Genomic DNA, 16645 nt, shown 5'->3' on the forward strand with positions numbered 1-16645 from the left:
GATTCAATCTTAAGGGGGCAGTCTCAATTTTGTCAGAAGGGTGCCGCAGTGTCCGATTTTAAAGATCCCTGCACTGAAACATACAAAACAAGATATCAAATGTAGTGCCGTCATATGTTTTGTTTTTGTTCAACGACCTAAAATGAAAATGACATTCATAAATCGACTGAAGGGTGAAAAACTAAACATCAACAGCAACAAAGAAATCGGCTTCTAATTACTGCAAAAATGTGTTCATCGGAGGCTCTTTACAGCAGTTCTGCATGTATTACTGCGCAGCATATTTGTGTTCATGATGCAAAATGATTGCATTACTGCATTATTTTTTCAAAATAGCTCTGCAATGCTCTCTCAGAAATGATGTGAGTTCAGACCTCTGTTAAAATCGTACATGTTTTATATAAAACGAGGGCCAGAGCATACTAATGTGGCTTAACACACACACACACACACACACACGCACACACACACACACACACACACACACACACACACACACACACACACACACACACACACACACACACACATATTTACACACAATCTTAACAGTTCTATAAACACCTTCTATAGGCACACAGACATTTTATTGGCAGTTAAAAACACCTGACAAAGAAACTGTAGAAGGGGATTCAGTTCAAAAGTTGTTGTTTTTTCAAACAAACATTTTCAAATTCTGTTGATTGCGGTGCCACACTGTAGCTAATGAACCCCTCTAGTGATGTGATGTTTGCTTTTCAACAGCCTCGTTTGACTTAAAACCGTCAAGCTGTCACAGCAAACAAGGATAAAAATTCATTCAGAGTGTATTATTATTATTAGCAACATCAGCCTCATCTTCAAATGTTGAAGAATTTCAAAACCTGACAGCTTGTATTGAATAATGAAAGTCAACCTTTTGTTTTGATTCCAAAAACAGTGGTTCAGCCTTGGCCTCTTGCTCCACAGCTAAACAGAAGCAACGCTGACACACTTGCTGTATGCTTTTGTCATTCATGAAGGGTAAATGGGGATTAAGCTGACATCCAATAAATTATTCATAGAGATTTCGTCTTACAAACAAGTCTGATGTGACTGAAACAAGTTAAAGCACTAGTGACGCTCTATTCAAGGGACTGTAGTTGATGAACCTCAAATGTCAAAACAGAGATGTGTCCTTGTTGCTTTGAAATGGAAATGACAAAAAGAGAGCTTTGACTGATCCGTCTGGAATTTATAAAAAAGGATAAAACAACATTTATCGCAGTCATATGCAGTCAACTATGTCTTCAGATGTCCTGAGACATGTGTTATTTATGTCTTGAGACATCAGAGACGTCTTCAGATGTGTTTTTATGATACGAGTAGTGTGAGTCCACACAGAAACAGCTCTCATTTAAATGCACCCATATAGTTAGTCACATCAGAATGCTGCTGGATATGGACATTGTATTGTATTGGGACATATTTAATACAGGGTTTGATTAATGGACAAGTCAATTAATGAAATACACAAATATTTGAGATGCAAGTCTTCTATTTCTTTCTTTTACTCTTTCTGTTCCCTAAAGATGGGTTCCTTAGTACAATCCTCAAGGCCATATGTACATCGAAAGAGTTGTTGGTCACATACTTTTTCATTCCACCTCTCCACACTGACACTCCAGTCACTCAGTTCTCAGTGACTGAGTGATCAGATAGAACACAAAGCCGTGTCATGGCCACGTGAGTTGAAAATGTAGAGTCAAAAAAATCTTCCTTAGCCCGCAACTTTATGAATCTGCTTCAAAAGCGTACAAAGAAAAGAAGGAAAAAATGTGAACAACTGAAGGAAATGGACAGGAAGAGCTGCACTTTCTGCTGAGTACTGAGATCAGTCAGAAGCTGAGCTGAACACAAACACACAGACATCACACTCCCACAGATGTGGTTAATTAGTGCGAATGACCAACACGTTCTTCCACAAAATGACGTTCCCATACAACCCAAGTACATTCTCGAGCCTATCGCAGATAACGGTCTTAGTTTTAAAAACGTGGTTAACATTGAAACAAAAGAAAAGAAAAATGTAACAAAACTACCTGGCAAGATTAACTATAACCTCATGGTTTGGCTTAAAATAAGTACTTGTAACGTTATTTAAAGTTACAGACGTATATAATATATACATCAACGTTGACTTTATCAACAGTGGTCTACTGGGTGAAAGTCCTGTGTTTAAAATATGTTTCCCTCAAAACGTATCTACATCCCACGTTTGTTGTATGGAAACAATATTTTTAAGAGACCAAGCTGGACTGACGCAAGGCCACACTCATGTACATATTGGAGGGTTCTACCCCTCATGCAATGCTAACGTTTGGAGCCAGTGAACCAACCGTTACAAATGTTTATGTTGCCTAACCTTAACAGAGTTTGACTGCCATAAGATCGACCCTTTACCATACTCTAGTTGCCATGCACAGACATGCACAGACTCTTAAGATGTTGCCATTTGACGTACAAAAATACATTGTCATAGAATGTAGGGGTTTTGCAAAATGTGGACACAGATGAGCAGGTGGGAGGGGAAGGTCAAGTGACTTGGACCAGAGGGTAAGGGGAGGCTTGATGTGACTGGGACAGGAGGAACAGTCACAGGGCATCTGGTGGACAGGTAGACGATGGTCATCTAATGGGTTTGGGGAAGAGGATGGAGGCAGGATCATTAATAATCCTTAATATACCGAGTGAGGACATTCCGCCATTCACGTAATGCAGGTCTGATTTTTGTTTCTTGTCCTAACACACGTCTCAGTGATGAATCAACAATAATTCATATTAAATCAACAGTGTAAATATATGTATGAACATTATGTTTAAATATACCACTGGCAGCACAAGCACACTGTGATTAAACCATTGATGTTGTTACCCTGAGGAACTCTGGCGGTACTAAGCAGCTCATTGGTGAGAGGTTTTGTTTTCTATTTTTTCCATATTTGATTATGTAAAGTGTATTCTGAGCTGTGCACAAGAGGACCTTGTTTGTTATAAACTGCTATGTAATGTCTCCTTGCAGCAGAAATCACAACCAGTGTTGGATCAGTGGGGACATTATATTCATATAGAACTCTGCTGCTTTTGGAAATATTTGTTGTGTAATTCAGGAGAGCTGTAGGCTACTGTGTATCTCCCTCACCTTGTGTAAACACTCGGTTAGGGGTAATGTAACCTGTGAGTATTTTAACATTGCAACTCCCAATTTGTCTACACTACGTCCTCAGACTTCCATGATCGTTGTTTTTTCTTGCTAGAGATGTAGGTGCCATCTGTGTGGATATCTTTTCATCTCTTCATTAGAGTATTTCAGCTGTTCTATTGAACGATCTATACAAAACGGAACAGGCATAACGAAGGCTGGAATCCACACATGCAGGTTTACGCTGCTGTTTGTATAAAAACATCTGTCTTCACCTTGGGGCAGCACTCTCAATGGAGTTGGTAATATATTTTCTGAACAGAGTGCTGTGTACTATAGATGCATCCTTTACTTGTGATTTGCTCTTTGCTCCTTTTAAAATTGGCGCATAAAGTTTAGCACTGAGTGCTGTTTATTTGACATCATCTACAGTAGCTACTGGAAATCACTGAGTTGTGTTTCCTCCACTTTTATTTATGTGAAATGCTTTCAAAAATGCTTATCCTTTCACTCGGTTGGTGCTGTAGGTCAACATTATCAACCCTGAAATGGAACTCTTTTTTCACTCTCTTCAAATATATGTTTGATCGAAAACAACGTTGCTGCTGTTGTTGTTTTATTTGTTGCCTTTTTGAAGTGTAGTTCTGGGTGATACTTCTCAGAGGCTGATTTTACATCAGAGCACCAGGAACGGAGCCAGCAATGCCGTCCATCATGCTCATTCAAGCTAATGAGATATCATACCCATAAACAAACTATATTTTAAAGAAACCATATCACTACGACCCCTTTTCTGCTCTAGAATTCCCATTTTTCAAAACTCCTGAGGCAGAATGAGTAATAGCAAGTTAAAGAGGTGCAAGCCCTCAGCAGTGTTCAGAAACCAGCTCTGAACTTCAATCTCCCAGCTCGCCCTTGCCCTCCTCCGTTCACACCCAAGGGCGTAGAATTTGTCTCTACCAATATCCAGTGACTACTGAAATATATATTCACTAATATTTTATAATATATAGGGACAACATATATAAATAAACAATAATAATAAATAAATAAATACATTCACTAGTCATTTTGACCACATATAATACAAAATACAAGCACCGTCCTTTTACTAACAGGTATGTGAACAAAGTACTCGACAAATCACGTCTCGTATTGGTTTTGGCTTTCCACCTCCGATGAAGAACATCGCACAGCAGCGTCCATCGTTGTCTCATCCAGAGAAACCAAAGGGGAGATCATTTGAAGTGAATACGACCATTAGCAGAGCAGTAACGTAATGCACAAAGATTATAGGGCAGGGCGATTTCTTCTTAAAATATTGTGACTTTATTCTCATTAAATCATGAGTTTATTTTGGTTCAAGTCTTTTTCTTGAAATATTGAACATTAGCCGAAATCTTTCTTAACTTGATGAGCTGTTAAAGTCCAGGGGTTATTAAATGAATTACAATCAACCCACGTATCATTTAGGTGAATAGTTGCAATATTCACATTTAAAGAGGTTAAAAACACCAAAGAGGAGGGAAGAGTAAATCATGCCTACGTATGTGTTGACTCAGCAGAGAGAACAATAAATGAGAAAAGTTGATCTAAAAGTAAATATTGTAAAGCACTACAGAAAGTCAGAGAGCCTCACTGCATTCAATTATATTTGGAATTGTCATCTGGTTCCTGAATTTTGTGTTTTCCACCTCATGTATTTTTACTAAATGTATGCATTAAGCTACAACAAACCCTGACCCGCATAACAATACATGTGGTAGAGGCGCCCCTTTTTTCTTGATGTTGTTCACATAAGGTGCTTGAACTGTACTTCCCTATCCATGTTGTATTTATGCCGATGATTTACTTAGTTATATCAGTGAACTTGTGAAAAATTATTCTTGTATGCAATTTCTATCTTGAGAAGGTCAACTTTGGGCCACCCCTAACATTCAGTGCCCCCCCCCCCCCCCCCCACCACCTCTCCCTTCTTTTGATCTACCCTATGAAGTTTTTTTGTATTGTATCATCTTATCCGAGTCTTGCTGCAAAAGCCAATTGCCCTTTGGGGACAAATACAAGTTGAAAGTTAAAGAAAGTCTGTGGAAGCCCCTGAGCTTTCGGGAATGACGAACTGCTAGCGAACCAGTTTCACGGACTTCCAGTGGAGTAGAGCAGGAAGGAACATATCTCACTCTCTCTGCTTGTTTCAAGCTCAGAAACAAAAAGCTTTACTTGTCCATGGGGAACAAAAGTGTCTGTCATGTTTGATTCCCTCTGCTTTGTCTCAATGATTCCATTTGCACATAAACATAATTTCCTTTTATTGATTTGTGTGCCACAAAAGAGGATATTGACTTCAAATAAATCTGTTTTGTTGCAGGGTATAATTCATATCTTTATGTTCAGAAACAACTGCTCCGGTGAAGTGCTTGCATTATTTATTAGAAGCTGTTTTATCAGTGGGAAAAGAAATGGGAAATGTCTCATAAATGAATGTGACTGACGCTTCTTCCTCGTTGTATCAAATGTTAACCGCACAACTAAAATGTGAATCATTCCAACATTTGCTATTTGCTTTCACAGTACCACCGAAAATCATCAACCTTTCAAAAGATATTGTGGTAAATGAAGGCTCCAACGTCACCCTGATGTGCCAGGCCAGCGGTAAACCAGAGCCTTCCGTCAGCTGGAAACTCATCTACTCATCAGGTAACTTGTTTGTCCTGTAAATAAGTGCATTAAGTTCTGCTACATTCAAACCTTCACACATTCTCTGTGCTTCCTACTTCATTCTCCTCTCGTCCTCCTCTCTTCCCCTCATCCCTCTCCCTTTATCCCCCCATCTTTGACTTTGTTTGACCCCTGGTGGATTTCTCGCCTCACTTATTGCCCATCATTACCTGCTTCCAGATCATCATTACACTGAATTGTTCGCAGAAAGTAAACTGACCCTGTTGTTATTGGACTAATTAATTAGGATAATAGGATGGATGTAAATGTTCTGGAGGCACTTTGAATGACATTATTAATACAGAGAACATTACTACTGTGTGGAGAATTATTCATTCACAAGCATGCCATGGCAAGTATGTCCAGAATCGGGGTTGTTGCATTGTGCATGCTCAATGGCATTTATGCCATAATGCCTCACTGAAGAATGAAGGGAACCGTATCACTGTGGGCCCATGCTTCACTTAATCAGGCAAGATGTTTGCATTCATAATGAGTTACTTTTGTGCTTTTGTCTGTGCTGTCCTTTGTGTTGATGCTGGGATCTGGGAATTGAAATGTAAATATGACACTAGTGTGACTGACCTGTCTGAAAGGAGATAAGCAGGGAGAGGGAACATTGATTGGCTCCTATTTGTGAAATGCTATGCTTGTGCATACGTGATTGTGCAGGCTGTGTAGAACAGACTGCTGTTGGACTTCTCTGTTTTCCAGTTTTTTTCTAAAGGAGAGAAAGCAGATGCCTGCTACCCATAGCACTATTCGGGTCAAATGGTGAAAAGTCTGGGGACTTTGATATTGACAACAACTGTGACACCTTTGAGCAAGATGTTGCACAGATTGGAGTATCTTCTTGTTGACTCATGTTGACATTCTGTGGTTAGGGACCCATGAGCTCCTCCGTAATCTGTGCAGCATTTATCAGCAACAGAACCTCACTGCCTGTATGGAGACCGAGTCAGTCTCCACATGAGCATCGGCATTTGTGTCACACATGTTGTTCATTGTAAATTCTTGGTGTTCAAAAATGTAATAACATTGTACACTTTGGTTTGAGTGACATAGAGTTTCTAGCTACCAACAAACCTTTATGTTTAATGAGTGAGTGTTGAAGCATATTGTTCAGCTCTGTCTCTGGGTTCTAGACTGCGGCTGTATGCCGAGCATACTAAGAGAACACAGTACACTTCCTCTGGTATAAAAGCTTAGGATGGAGGAAACCCTGCCAGACCTGGTGGGAAGATTTAACAGAGAGTTCTTGCAGGATGCAAACATATAGCAGCAGAATACATTTACTTAAACACAACACTTCTACGGAATGCACAAGGAATGTTATATTCTTACTTATATATTATATTGCAGTATTAGTGCCAACACTGTTAAATGTGAAGGAGAAAAAGAAGAGAACACATTATATTTAGCCCTCTGTTATATGCAAATCAATCAAGCTTGTTAAATATATAATAAATGACAGGTTGCAAATATATTTTTCTACAACCCCAACACTACTCTAACTTCACCTTGCTCCTTATCGTAAATAACCCTTTATTAATGTCCAACAGATAAACCTAGAACATCTTTGACCAAACTTAAAGCTTAGTGGACTTAGAGGATCTTTTCTCTATTCCCACGTTATCTTATTTATAAATATGATGACGGAAACAACATTACGGATAATGGAAAGACATCACATATTTTTCTCAGTTCCTCTGACTTAGGCCAGACACACCACTAGAGAACAATACAGTAGTGAATTGATGACTCCAAGACGACCGAAAAACGTTCCACACAGTATAACCGTATTAATGACACTCAGAAAAGCATACTGTGTCTTAAGCAATAGACTGGAATGGATCTTAGCTGGGGATGGTCTTGAGATTGTCAGTTTGTATTGTCTTTGATTATCTAGCAGATTGTGGCCCTATGAGGACCAAGCTAATGTTTGTAAAGCTGTAAACAGAGGTGAGCTGACACTACAGCAGGAACTGGATCTGTACAAGGAGTCTGCACTGAAAGTTAAATACTCAACATAGGTGCCAATGACTTCAATAGGTTTGAGCAGTGGCGGGCCGTGCATTTATACCTGGGCCTTCTGTGCTGTCCTACTAAGCTACGGTTATTTGTTTCTAGGGGTGTAACATCACGTATTCGTATTAAATTAAGCTTAAATTGTGGGAAATATAATGTTTTCGGTGGACTGCGCTCACGTAGGAGACACCGGGCTGTGTGACCTTTTGAACCTGGAACAATAACAAAAAACAGCTGAAGTCCCGCGTGTGTTCAGAGAGGCTAAGCTAAACTAGCTTAGCGGGGAAACAGCAGTTAGCTGTTCCCTACTGATTCAAACAGAATCAAATGTCCGAAATAACCCTGCGATGACGGGATGCTTCGTCATTAACGGACAAGTCATAACCAATGTAATTAACACAATGACAAGAACAAACTCACAAGAACCAGTCACATATATGTATGACATCATAAAGTGTCAAGCCAGCATCACTGCAGTGCTAGAGCCATTCATATTACATTACAGTCATTTAGCAGACGCTTTTATCCAAAGCGACTTACAATTCAGATTATATCACACCATAGGCACAGCTACGGGAGCAATTTTTGGGGTTAAGTGTCTTGCTCAAGGACACATCGACATGCGACTAGTGGAGCCGGAGCCGGGGATTGAACCACCCATCCTCTGATTGAAGGACGGCACTGCGACTAGCCACGGTCGCCCATTATTATTCATAAAAACGACACGATAGACAAATGAACACAGTAGTAACGCTACTGCAGATGTAAAAACACAAAAGCAGCTAACTTACCAAAGCTGCTGTTCACTTAAAGACAAAGTCCATCCTCCTTTCTTTGTTAACAAGAAAGTCCGTAACTCCCAAATCCATTTCTCCTCCTTCAGCCATTGAGTGTTAAAAAAACAAAGCTAAGTAAAAAAAAAAAAAAAAGAATCTACACCAAGCAGAACGCTAAAAATGTCATAACTTCTCTTACATATGTTTCAACCTGAACTCTTACTAAACACTAAGATCTGGTAGCGCTTTCTGTTTGACAAAAGCCATGCTGGCCCACTGACCAATCACGGCGCACGTTAATGCAGACGTACTTAGCAGGCTACCTGAGTAGCACTGGCACGTCAAAGAATACGCCCAACATGTCAAAATAAAGATCTGATTGGTTGAAGACTATGACAATCAACAATATCGTCCCCATTTACTTATTAAACTGCAAAGGCTCTCTAGCGGGCATCAGGCCTCTCTCCTTACATAGAGACATAGAGGATGAATCTGATTGGATAAAAGCTCTCCTTAAAACAAGCTGTGCTGGAAGCAGAGCAACAGAGGAAGACAGGAGCTGTGCAATGACAAAATAAGCTAATGGGGAAAAAAATTATAATACATGTAGTGTATTTGTGAAATATTATTAAATTATAAAATAGCTATAACTTTGTGATTCTGTTTAGGCCAGCAGAGAAGGCCTTGCTGGCCCTGACGGACCACCACTGGTTTTGAGTGATTGTAGGCAACTGTAAATCAAGTGATATAGAATAGTATTCAATTTGAACATGTTTCGTTGGAGATGAGAGTAACAATGCTGTCAGGTGATGGCATGTGGTTTTCAGGTTCAATTCAAGTTCAAAAGTTCAGATTTCTAAATATAAAAGAAGAACAGTCAACAGCCACTGAAATGCTCACTGTGAAACAAACCAAACTGTTAATAAACCAAAGTATTGGACAAATTAAAAGTCTGAACAGATAATGGTGCTAGATGGAGAGTTCACCAAATTCCACAAACACCATAAATGACCGCTCTAAATTGAATAGTAGTCCATTAGGCAGTTGTCATTCTGACCCATAATTGTGAAACTGGCTTGAGGGAAAGTCAGGGGAGCACCAAAGTCTTCAGGATTCAAGCTCTGGGCATCATGAATGTCTATTCATGGTGATCCTTTAGCAGCATTGACTTAAACATAAGTAGTGTTACAAACTATATAAAAGTGCAGCCTTTTAACCATGTCATATAAGTTCACTCCACCAGAGAGGTCAAACACATTTAACATGAAGTAGTCCATCTGCACTTAATGTCCAGGGTGAATATTACTCCCAACCAGGCGGCAACCTCCAGATCTAAAAAGGGAATTCAATGCAGAACCTGCATTCTCTCTACCGGCCATCAAGGTTGTATTGAAGTCTATGAGAAAATGACTCTACTTCTCTCTTGATTTATTACCTCAGTAAACATTGTAAACATGAGTTTATGGTCTCAATCTCTAGTTTCAAGTCTTCTTCAATACAGCATGATGTTCATTTAGTAAAGTATGCTCCATTTAGAGTCAAACAGACCATAAAGCAGGGTATGCTTTAAGGCGGGGCTACCTTGTGATTGACAGATCGCTACCATGGCGTTGTCCGGTTTGGGAGTTGTCCACGTTTTGGTCTTACAACTTTAAAAATCCTAAACCTTAACCTTTATTGCATTTGCCGTACATGAAATTCGACCTCTACATTTAACCCATTGTAAGGAATTAGGAGCAGTGGGCTGCTGAGAGCACCTGGGGAGCAACTTGGGCTTCAAGGACACATACGGACAGTAGGTGCCAGGGATCGAATCACCAACCTTACAGTTAGAACACAACCCGCTCTAACCACTGAGCCACAGCCGCCCCTAAACTCTACCACAGCTTGTTTTTCAGTTTATGAAAGTTACCTGGAACATTTTTGGTAGCCTGTCTTATTCAAATTTGGTTGTAGCTCCACCCTCTCGTGTTACTTCTAGTTGTAAAAAAGACAAGATGGCAACAATGTATGGCATCCCTTCTTTTACTGCAGGTTCTTAGCAACTCAGATCCTGAATATTGTTGTATTGCATAACTTTCTGGCCCAAAAACCAGCTTCCTGCGTACATAGTCAGCAATTTCTGTGCTTTCTGTGCTTTATCTCTAACCACTGCCTCTCCCACTAGACTGTTGATCTTATAGATGCTGAAGACACCCTGTCATTGTCCTGTCATGTCATGAAAACATTGCAATATTTCATTGCTTAAGTTTCTCTAGTAGATGAAGGAGGTTAATAAACAAAATGATCACAAGTTCTCTCTCAGTACAAATTCTCTCAGTACAAATTCTCTCAGTACAAATTCCAATAAAAGTGCACTAGTTTGAAGGGCAAGCCTCAAAGCGAAAGGCAATTAGTCATTGTGTTTTTTTCCTCTGTGTGACCCCTCCAACAGCCCAAGATGGGTTCAGTGACATCCGTATATCAATGACTCAAATCTGCATACTCTTCAGCCATGGTTCAAACTGAAGACCACTGTAATGTTGGAGTCACACTAAATGTACTGTTGTCTATGTTCAGTTTGGCCATAGAACCAATAGATCATTCCAGTTTTCTCCAAAAGGTGACTTTTCACCAAATACTGTTTGTTCTTGTTTTCTGGAATCTGGGTCAGCTCAGCCCTGCTGCCTTTTCTGTGCATTCAGCAGAGCAACAATCACAACTCACACTGGGAATGTGGCAACTTAATGGTTGTGGTGGCCTTGCCAACTACACCTTCTAGAATGAGTCACTGTATGTGAGCATGGCACACTGTAAAGTCGAGTCCAGGTCAATTTAACTCATTATGACATTCTGTCAGCTGTAAGAATGGCTTGATGAAGAGATGCTTGTGATGTGATGTTTGATGAGTGTTTTCCAGCAGAGGAGTGAGGACCGCTGACTCATTGAAATGCGATGATGCGTTAAATCTCTGGAGAATTCCGGCTTGCTGCTTTATGTTAATAAACATAACATTAGCTTGTGCAACCACTGTCTCTTACTGGAGCGGATGTGGTTCACATTGCCCCTTTATTGTATGCTTTCAACCTTTTAGAACATCAGTACTTTAAAATGGCATGATAACCTACATCATTACTAGTTTGCTTGAATGTCATAGTTCACATATGAACATTGTTCATATTGTAGCTGATATCATGTTTGATGTGGTGTGATTGGTGTTATGCATTCCAGATGTTTGTTTTTAGACATTTCAGGGACTTTTCTTTGGTTTGGTTTGGAAAGAAGGCTCAAAAGTTAAACAAGTCGCTATCAACCACATACTGCCACTGTACCAGGCTGACCAAGGATCTCTGTGTCATTCAGTTCTGGGGTTGGGACCTAATCATGGTGTCTGGTATTGGATGGAGCATACTGAACAAACGGCTTCACCAAGCCCCCATCCTTTTCTGCAGGAGGCTGCAATCTGTGGTGTCCCAGCTGGTCCTATGTAATTTTGGATAAGCCTGGTTGTCATCTCTAGGGAGTGCTGCAAGGCCCTAAAGGCATCATTACGCTTCAACAGAGGTGCTTGTCGGATGGTCGAATAGCATTTGAACCCCATTTACTCCCACACCTTTACAACGTTGAAATTGAGGGGACTGCAAACGTCAATTTCTCTAACTCTCCAAAACCCACAATCTGACATTCACACCCACTTCATATGCAGCAACAGGCCAGTTGTGCGTAGCTGAGAAAGGAGCCAGGATTCAAACTCTATTTTTATTGCGACACTGTGAATGCCTTCCAGCAAACACTGGAAATGTGCACTGTTATCCCCATTTTTAACTCATCACATCCCACTGATGGCAGTCTTTTACCCTGCCTTGATTGTGAATCTTGTTCATCAATTCCATTATATTTATCCCAATATCACAAATAAATTTGCCTCAAAGGGCTTTATAATACACCCTCTGTCCTTAGACCATCGATTTCAATAAAGAAAAATTCTGTGGATAATTGTAAGAAACCTCAGGATGACAAAAATATGGAACATATGAAGCATACCCCTATTAAATCCTCCCATGATGTTGTAATCGCATGAGTTTGCGGTCATTGTTTCAATGTTGACTCATTTCCTTTGCTCACTAAGGCACAGATCCCCTCATTGTCCATTGCTCCAAACTTTCTTGGTCTGAAAAAATACCTGAATGAAGCTTGTTTTGCACACACAGGTAGGGTCCAATCCATGTGTCCATCCATCTACCTTATTTGGAACAAATACACCTTTGCTTCTCCCGACAGATCAAACATACAGCTTTCACATTATCTCCTGTGTGGTATTGAAATTGACTGAACTTGGTATTTATGAAGGTCCAAATCAATGATCTGAGCGATGGTTCACTGATTTCAGTCACCTGGTGCTTGACTGCATCTACTTTCTGTTTCAGTCCTGTCAGGAGGATTTGGACAGTTTCACAAATGAACATGGCATTACTCAGAAATGTAATGACAGTGGGAGCCAAGTGAGAGTGGTCCATACCGTTGCCAAGAGAAAAATCAGACAACTTCAATACAATAGACCAACCCATGATCTATTTTCCAATGTATGAGTATCTATTTGATGGCATGATGTCTAATGGAAATGATTTAATGAGTGAAATGATTTGAATGAAGTTAAATCTCAGTTCTCAGTATATGAACGTAAAAATACTGCCGATGAGCAAAAGCTGCTCACTTGCTTTTTTTTACTCTTGAGCAGCCAATCAATAACCTCATTTTAATATGATCATGAACCAAATTGGACTAGCGCACCTATAGAGATTTTACAGAAGAGAACGCAGTCTCTTCACCCTTTTGTAATTTTCACTCTTAATCAGGCCAATAGTGAATTAGTGAGTAAAGCAGAGGAGAGAGTGGTCTGACAGAATTGACTGCAGGGTGAGAGGGGGCCACACGTGTTGCCGAGGTGTGGGACTGAACCACTCAGCTATCTCTGGGAACTATTGCTGTGAAATGTCATTAACTGGATCCAACAGCTGGTTTCGTTGCTGCTGTTACTTCTTGGCTCCAATGTGAACAACAAAGCTGTTTTCTCTTTAGACATCCTATAATTGGCTATAAATACATTTTCATGTGGGAGGAGAATGAGGAAGCTGAGTCATCCGATGGCCAAATTAGTTTGATTTCACCATGCTGGGCTGGAAACTGTTTGTGTATATTACTTTACCTTCTGCGTGGAGTTTGCATAGTCTCCCTGTGCATGTGTGGGTTTTCTCCAGGTGCTCCAAATTTCTCCTACGGTCCAAAGTCATGCAGTTTTTCTTAACTAACACTGACTCCACACGTAGGTGTGCATGTGAGCGTGAATGGTTGTCCAGGGTGCACATGTCTAAACTGCTGTATAGATTGTCTTTCCGTTTTATGTAGAAGAAGAGAAAACCAAACAAAGTAACTCTTTTGTTAATATGTTTCATAAATGTGGACTACAATCTGTAATCATAGCATGCCTCCGCGGCTTACCACCCCGGGGTGCCCACCATATACTGTATTTGTTACATCAATGGTTTAAAATGAAGTTTCTTTGCATCTCTTTTCATGTTTTTTCATGGTGTGTTTTTCAATACAGCAAAGGCCTTAAAACTAATCTTTGATAGAGACCGTTCAGATCTCAAACTCTGATCTCTGCTGTGCATGTGTATGCTGCAAGACAGCTGTGGAAGTGTGTGTGTGACTGTGCCCCTGCATTTGGCTTTACTTTCACCAAGTCTGACTTTTGTGAACTGGTTGAGAATCTGTATGTAAAACAAGCCATTTTTCAGAGCAGCAGGCCCGTTAAAAGTCATTCTTTATTCTCTGCTCATCTCAGCACTCTTCATAATCAAATGTATTCAGGGACTGGTTGCTTATGTTTATTTATCTGTTTAAAGTCCATATCAGAGGTAGAACATTGATATTCATCGTGAAGAATTCGTTTTCTTGCAGGCACCAACAAAACTACTATTCAGAGATGTCGATTGGCTTTTAGTTTAGTGTGAGATGAAAATGTAAATAGACTAGCGTTAGCTCGAGAAGCTGTCGTTTTGATTTTCCTCATGCAAGATAAAAGAAAACAGTGATTCAGTCTTTGTGGTTGTTTTTCTCTCCAATTGTTCACTTCCAATGTGCTGAATTCTAGCTTCTTTTTTTCAGTAGCCTTTTTCCTATCAATTTCATCTCCAGTATTTAACTGAGGGCCTGATAAGCAAGTGTTACAAAAATACAGAGAGTCACACGGCATAGTCGTCCCCCTGAAAAATGTCCCGGTACTTTCTAAAGTCCAAACTTGTGTTCCAATATCTCTGAGCTGCAGAGCAACTCTCCTCCTGCCCGGGGCCATTCAGTGTGAGCCCAGCTATTGCAAGCACTCCGGGGTGTTAAAAAGAGTGAATTAAATAAATAAATAAAGATTGTGTGTGTGTGTGTGTGTGTGTGTGTGTGTGTGTGTGTGTGTGTGTGTGTGTGTGTGTGTGTGTGCGTGCGTGCGTGCGTGCGTGTGTGTGCGTGTGTGCGTGTGTGTGTGTGCATAAAGATTGATGATTTCAGGCTGCGTCCGAGGCTCTCACACAGCCATGACCCAGCTCCCCCTCACCTTTGATAGATAGATGGCTTTAGGGGCTTGTGGCGGATCAGAAGTGATCTTCGGTATCTTCCACAGACCACACAACCTGACTGCAAAGTTTGTCAGCCCAGGCGGGCCAGCTGACACCTCGGTGCATTAAGGCGACCGGAATGAACATGCACACTGAATTTGAATTTGGCCTCGGAGCAATAAAGGTTTTCTAGATTTGCACAGGCCTGGATGCTTGGAAAGATTCATTTGAAGTTGATGGAGTTGGTAGTCATAGTAGATTGGTCCCTTTTTGACCTCTTTGAAGGTGAAGGAAATAAGTTAATGCTGTTATACCATATCAATACCATTTTAGATGTTCATGGCAGCGTTAATTCTAGCACCTGCTTAGCTTTAGTGTTACTTTTTTAAGCTTTTTTTCTTTTTTTTATCTATAGGAAAGCAAATACCTTTAGTTTAGCAATTCCACTTTTGTTCACTGTTTGGGTTTAGCTTGAGACTAGCAGCTAAATCACATAACATCGGATAACATTAGCACAGTAATATTCCTTGAGTGACAATCTCTAGAGGATGCTCCCATCCTCCATGAGAGCCAATAAACATGGAATATAGCCAACTAAAAGGAACCTTCATCAAGTGTGATTCAAGATTCATTTAGAATGTGTTACGTTTTCCTTCCAGGAACTGGTAAGTTAGCCAGTTAGCCAACATAACTGTCAGAAAGTAGCTAAAACAACATCTAAAGAAGATGGTAGTGTTTTACAGGAATTAGATATTTTTACGTGATCTGCCCCAACTGAAGTTTGTTTATTTCATACATTGGAAAACTGTAAAACCAGATGTGGGTGCATCTTGAAGTGTAGGTTATTTGTATGAGTGTGTTATGTCTGTACAACCCACCAAATTAGAAGGGAAAATTAAATAAAAAATTGGTCCAATTTATTTGTATTTGTAATTGATGCATTCGTAAACAGCAGCAAGTGAAATAATCATCAGGGTAGCAGCACATTGTTGAATTATACCAAAGCCCTTCCAGTATTGAGCTACACTACCTTTTCTGACCATCTACATGGCAGCTATCAGACAGCTTGGAAATCTAAACTTCTCCCCTACATCCAGGGTTGCCAGGTCTGTGTGACAAAAAGCAGCCCAACAGCTAACAACACCAGCCCACAACCATCTGAACGGCCAATCAAAACCACCTTGCAGATGATGTCACACATCGGCGTGCTTTCCAGATGGAGGGCAGGCAACTGGAAGCAAGTTCAATACTGCAGCAATAATACAGTTTGCTCTGTTTACGGCTGTTCCAACTGATCAAATCGGGGGGGGGAAACAAGGGCTTCTTTCGAGTCCCGAAAATAGTTGTACACAAAGGTGAGAAGATTAAAAAACTCA

At 40.3% G+C, this 16645-nt stretch overlaps 1 protein-coding gene across 3 annotated transcripts in view; it reads left to right on the forward strand.

The window, feature by feature from the left end:
• The window catches only part of ntm (neurotrimin), a 465347-nt gene that overhangs the window by 434476 nt on the left and 14226 nt on the right, over nt 1–16645 (forward strand). For all 3 annotated transcript variants that reach the window (XM_076102227.1, XM_076102226.1, XM_076102228.1), the window contains one exon: nt 5732–5857. In XM_076102227.1, coding sequence (XP_075958342.1) covers nt 5732–5857 — 126 coding nt within the window. The remainder of the gene's footprint in view (nt 1–5731; nt 5858–16645) is intronic.

The sequence above is a fragment of the Anarhichas minor genome, unplaced genomic scaffold (genome assembly GCF_050575085.1).
Source record: "Anarhichas minor isolate MPS153535 unplaced genomic scaffold, ASM5057508v1 ptg000027l, whole genome shotgun sequence".
In the NCBI taxonomy this organism is placed as follows: Eukaryota; Metazoa; Chordata; class Actinopteri; order Perciformes; family Anarhichadidae; genus Anarhichas; species Anarhichas minor.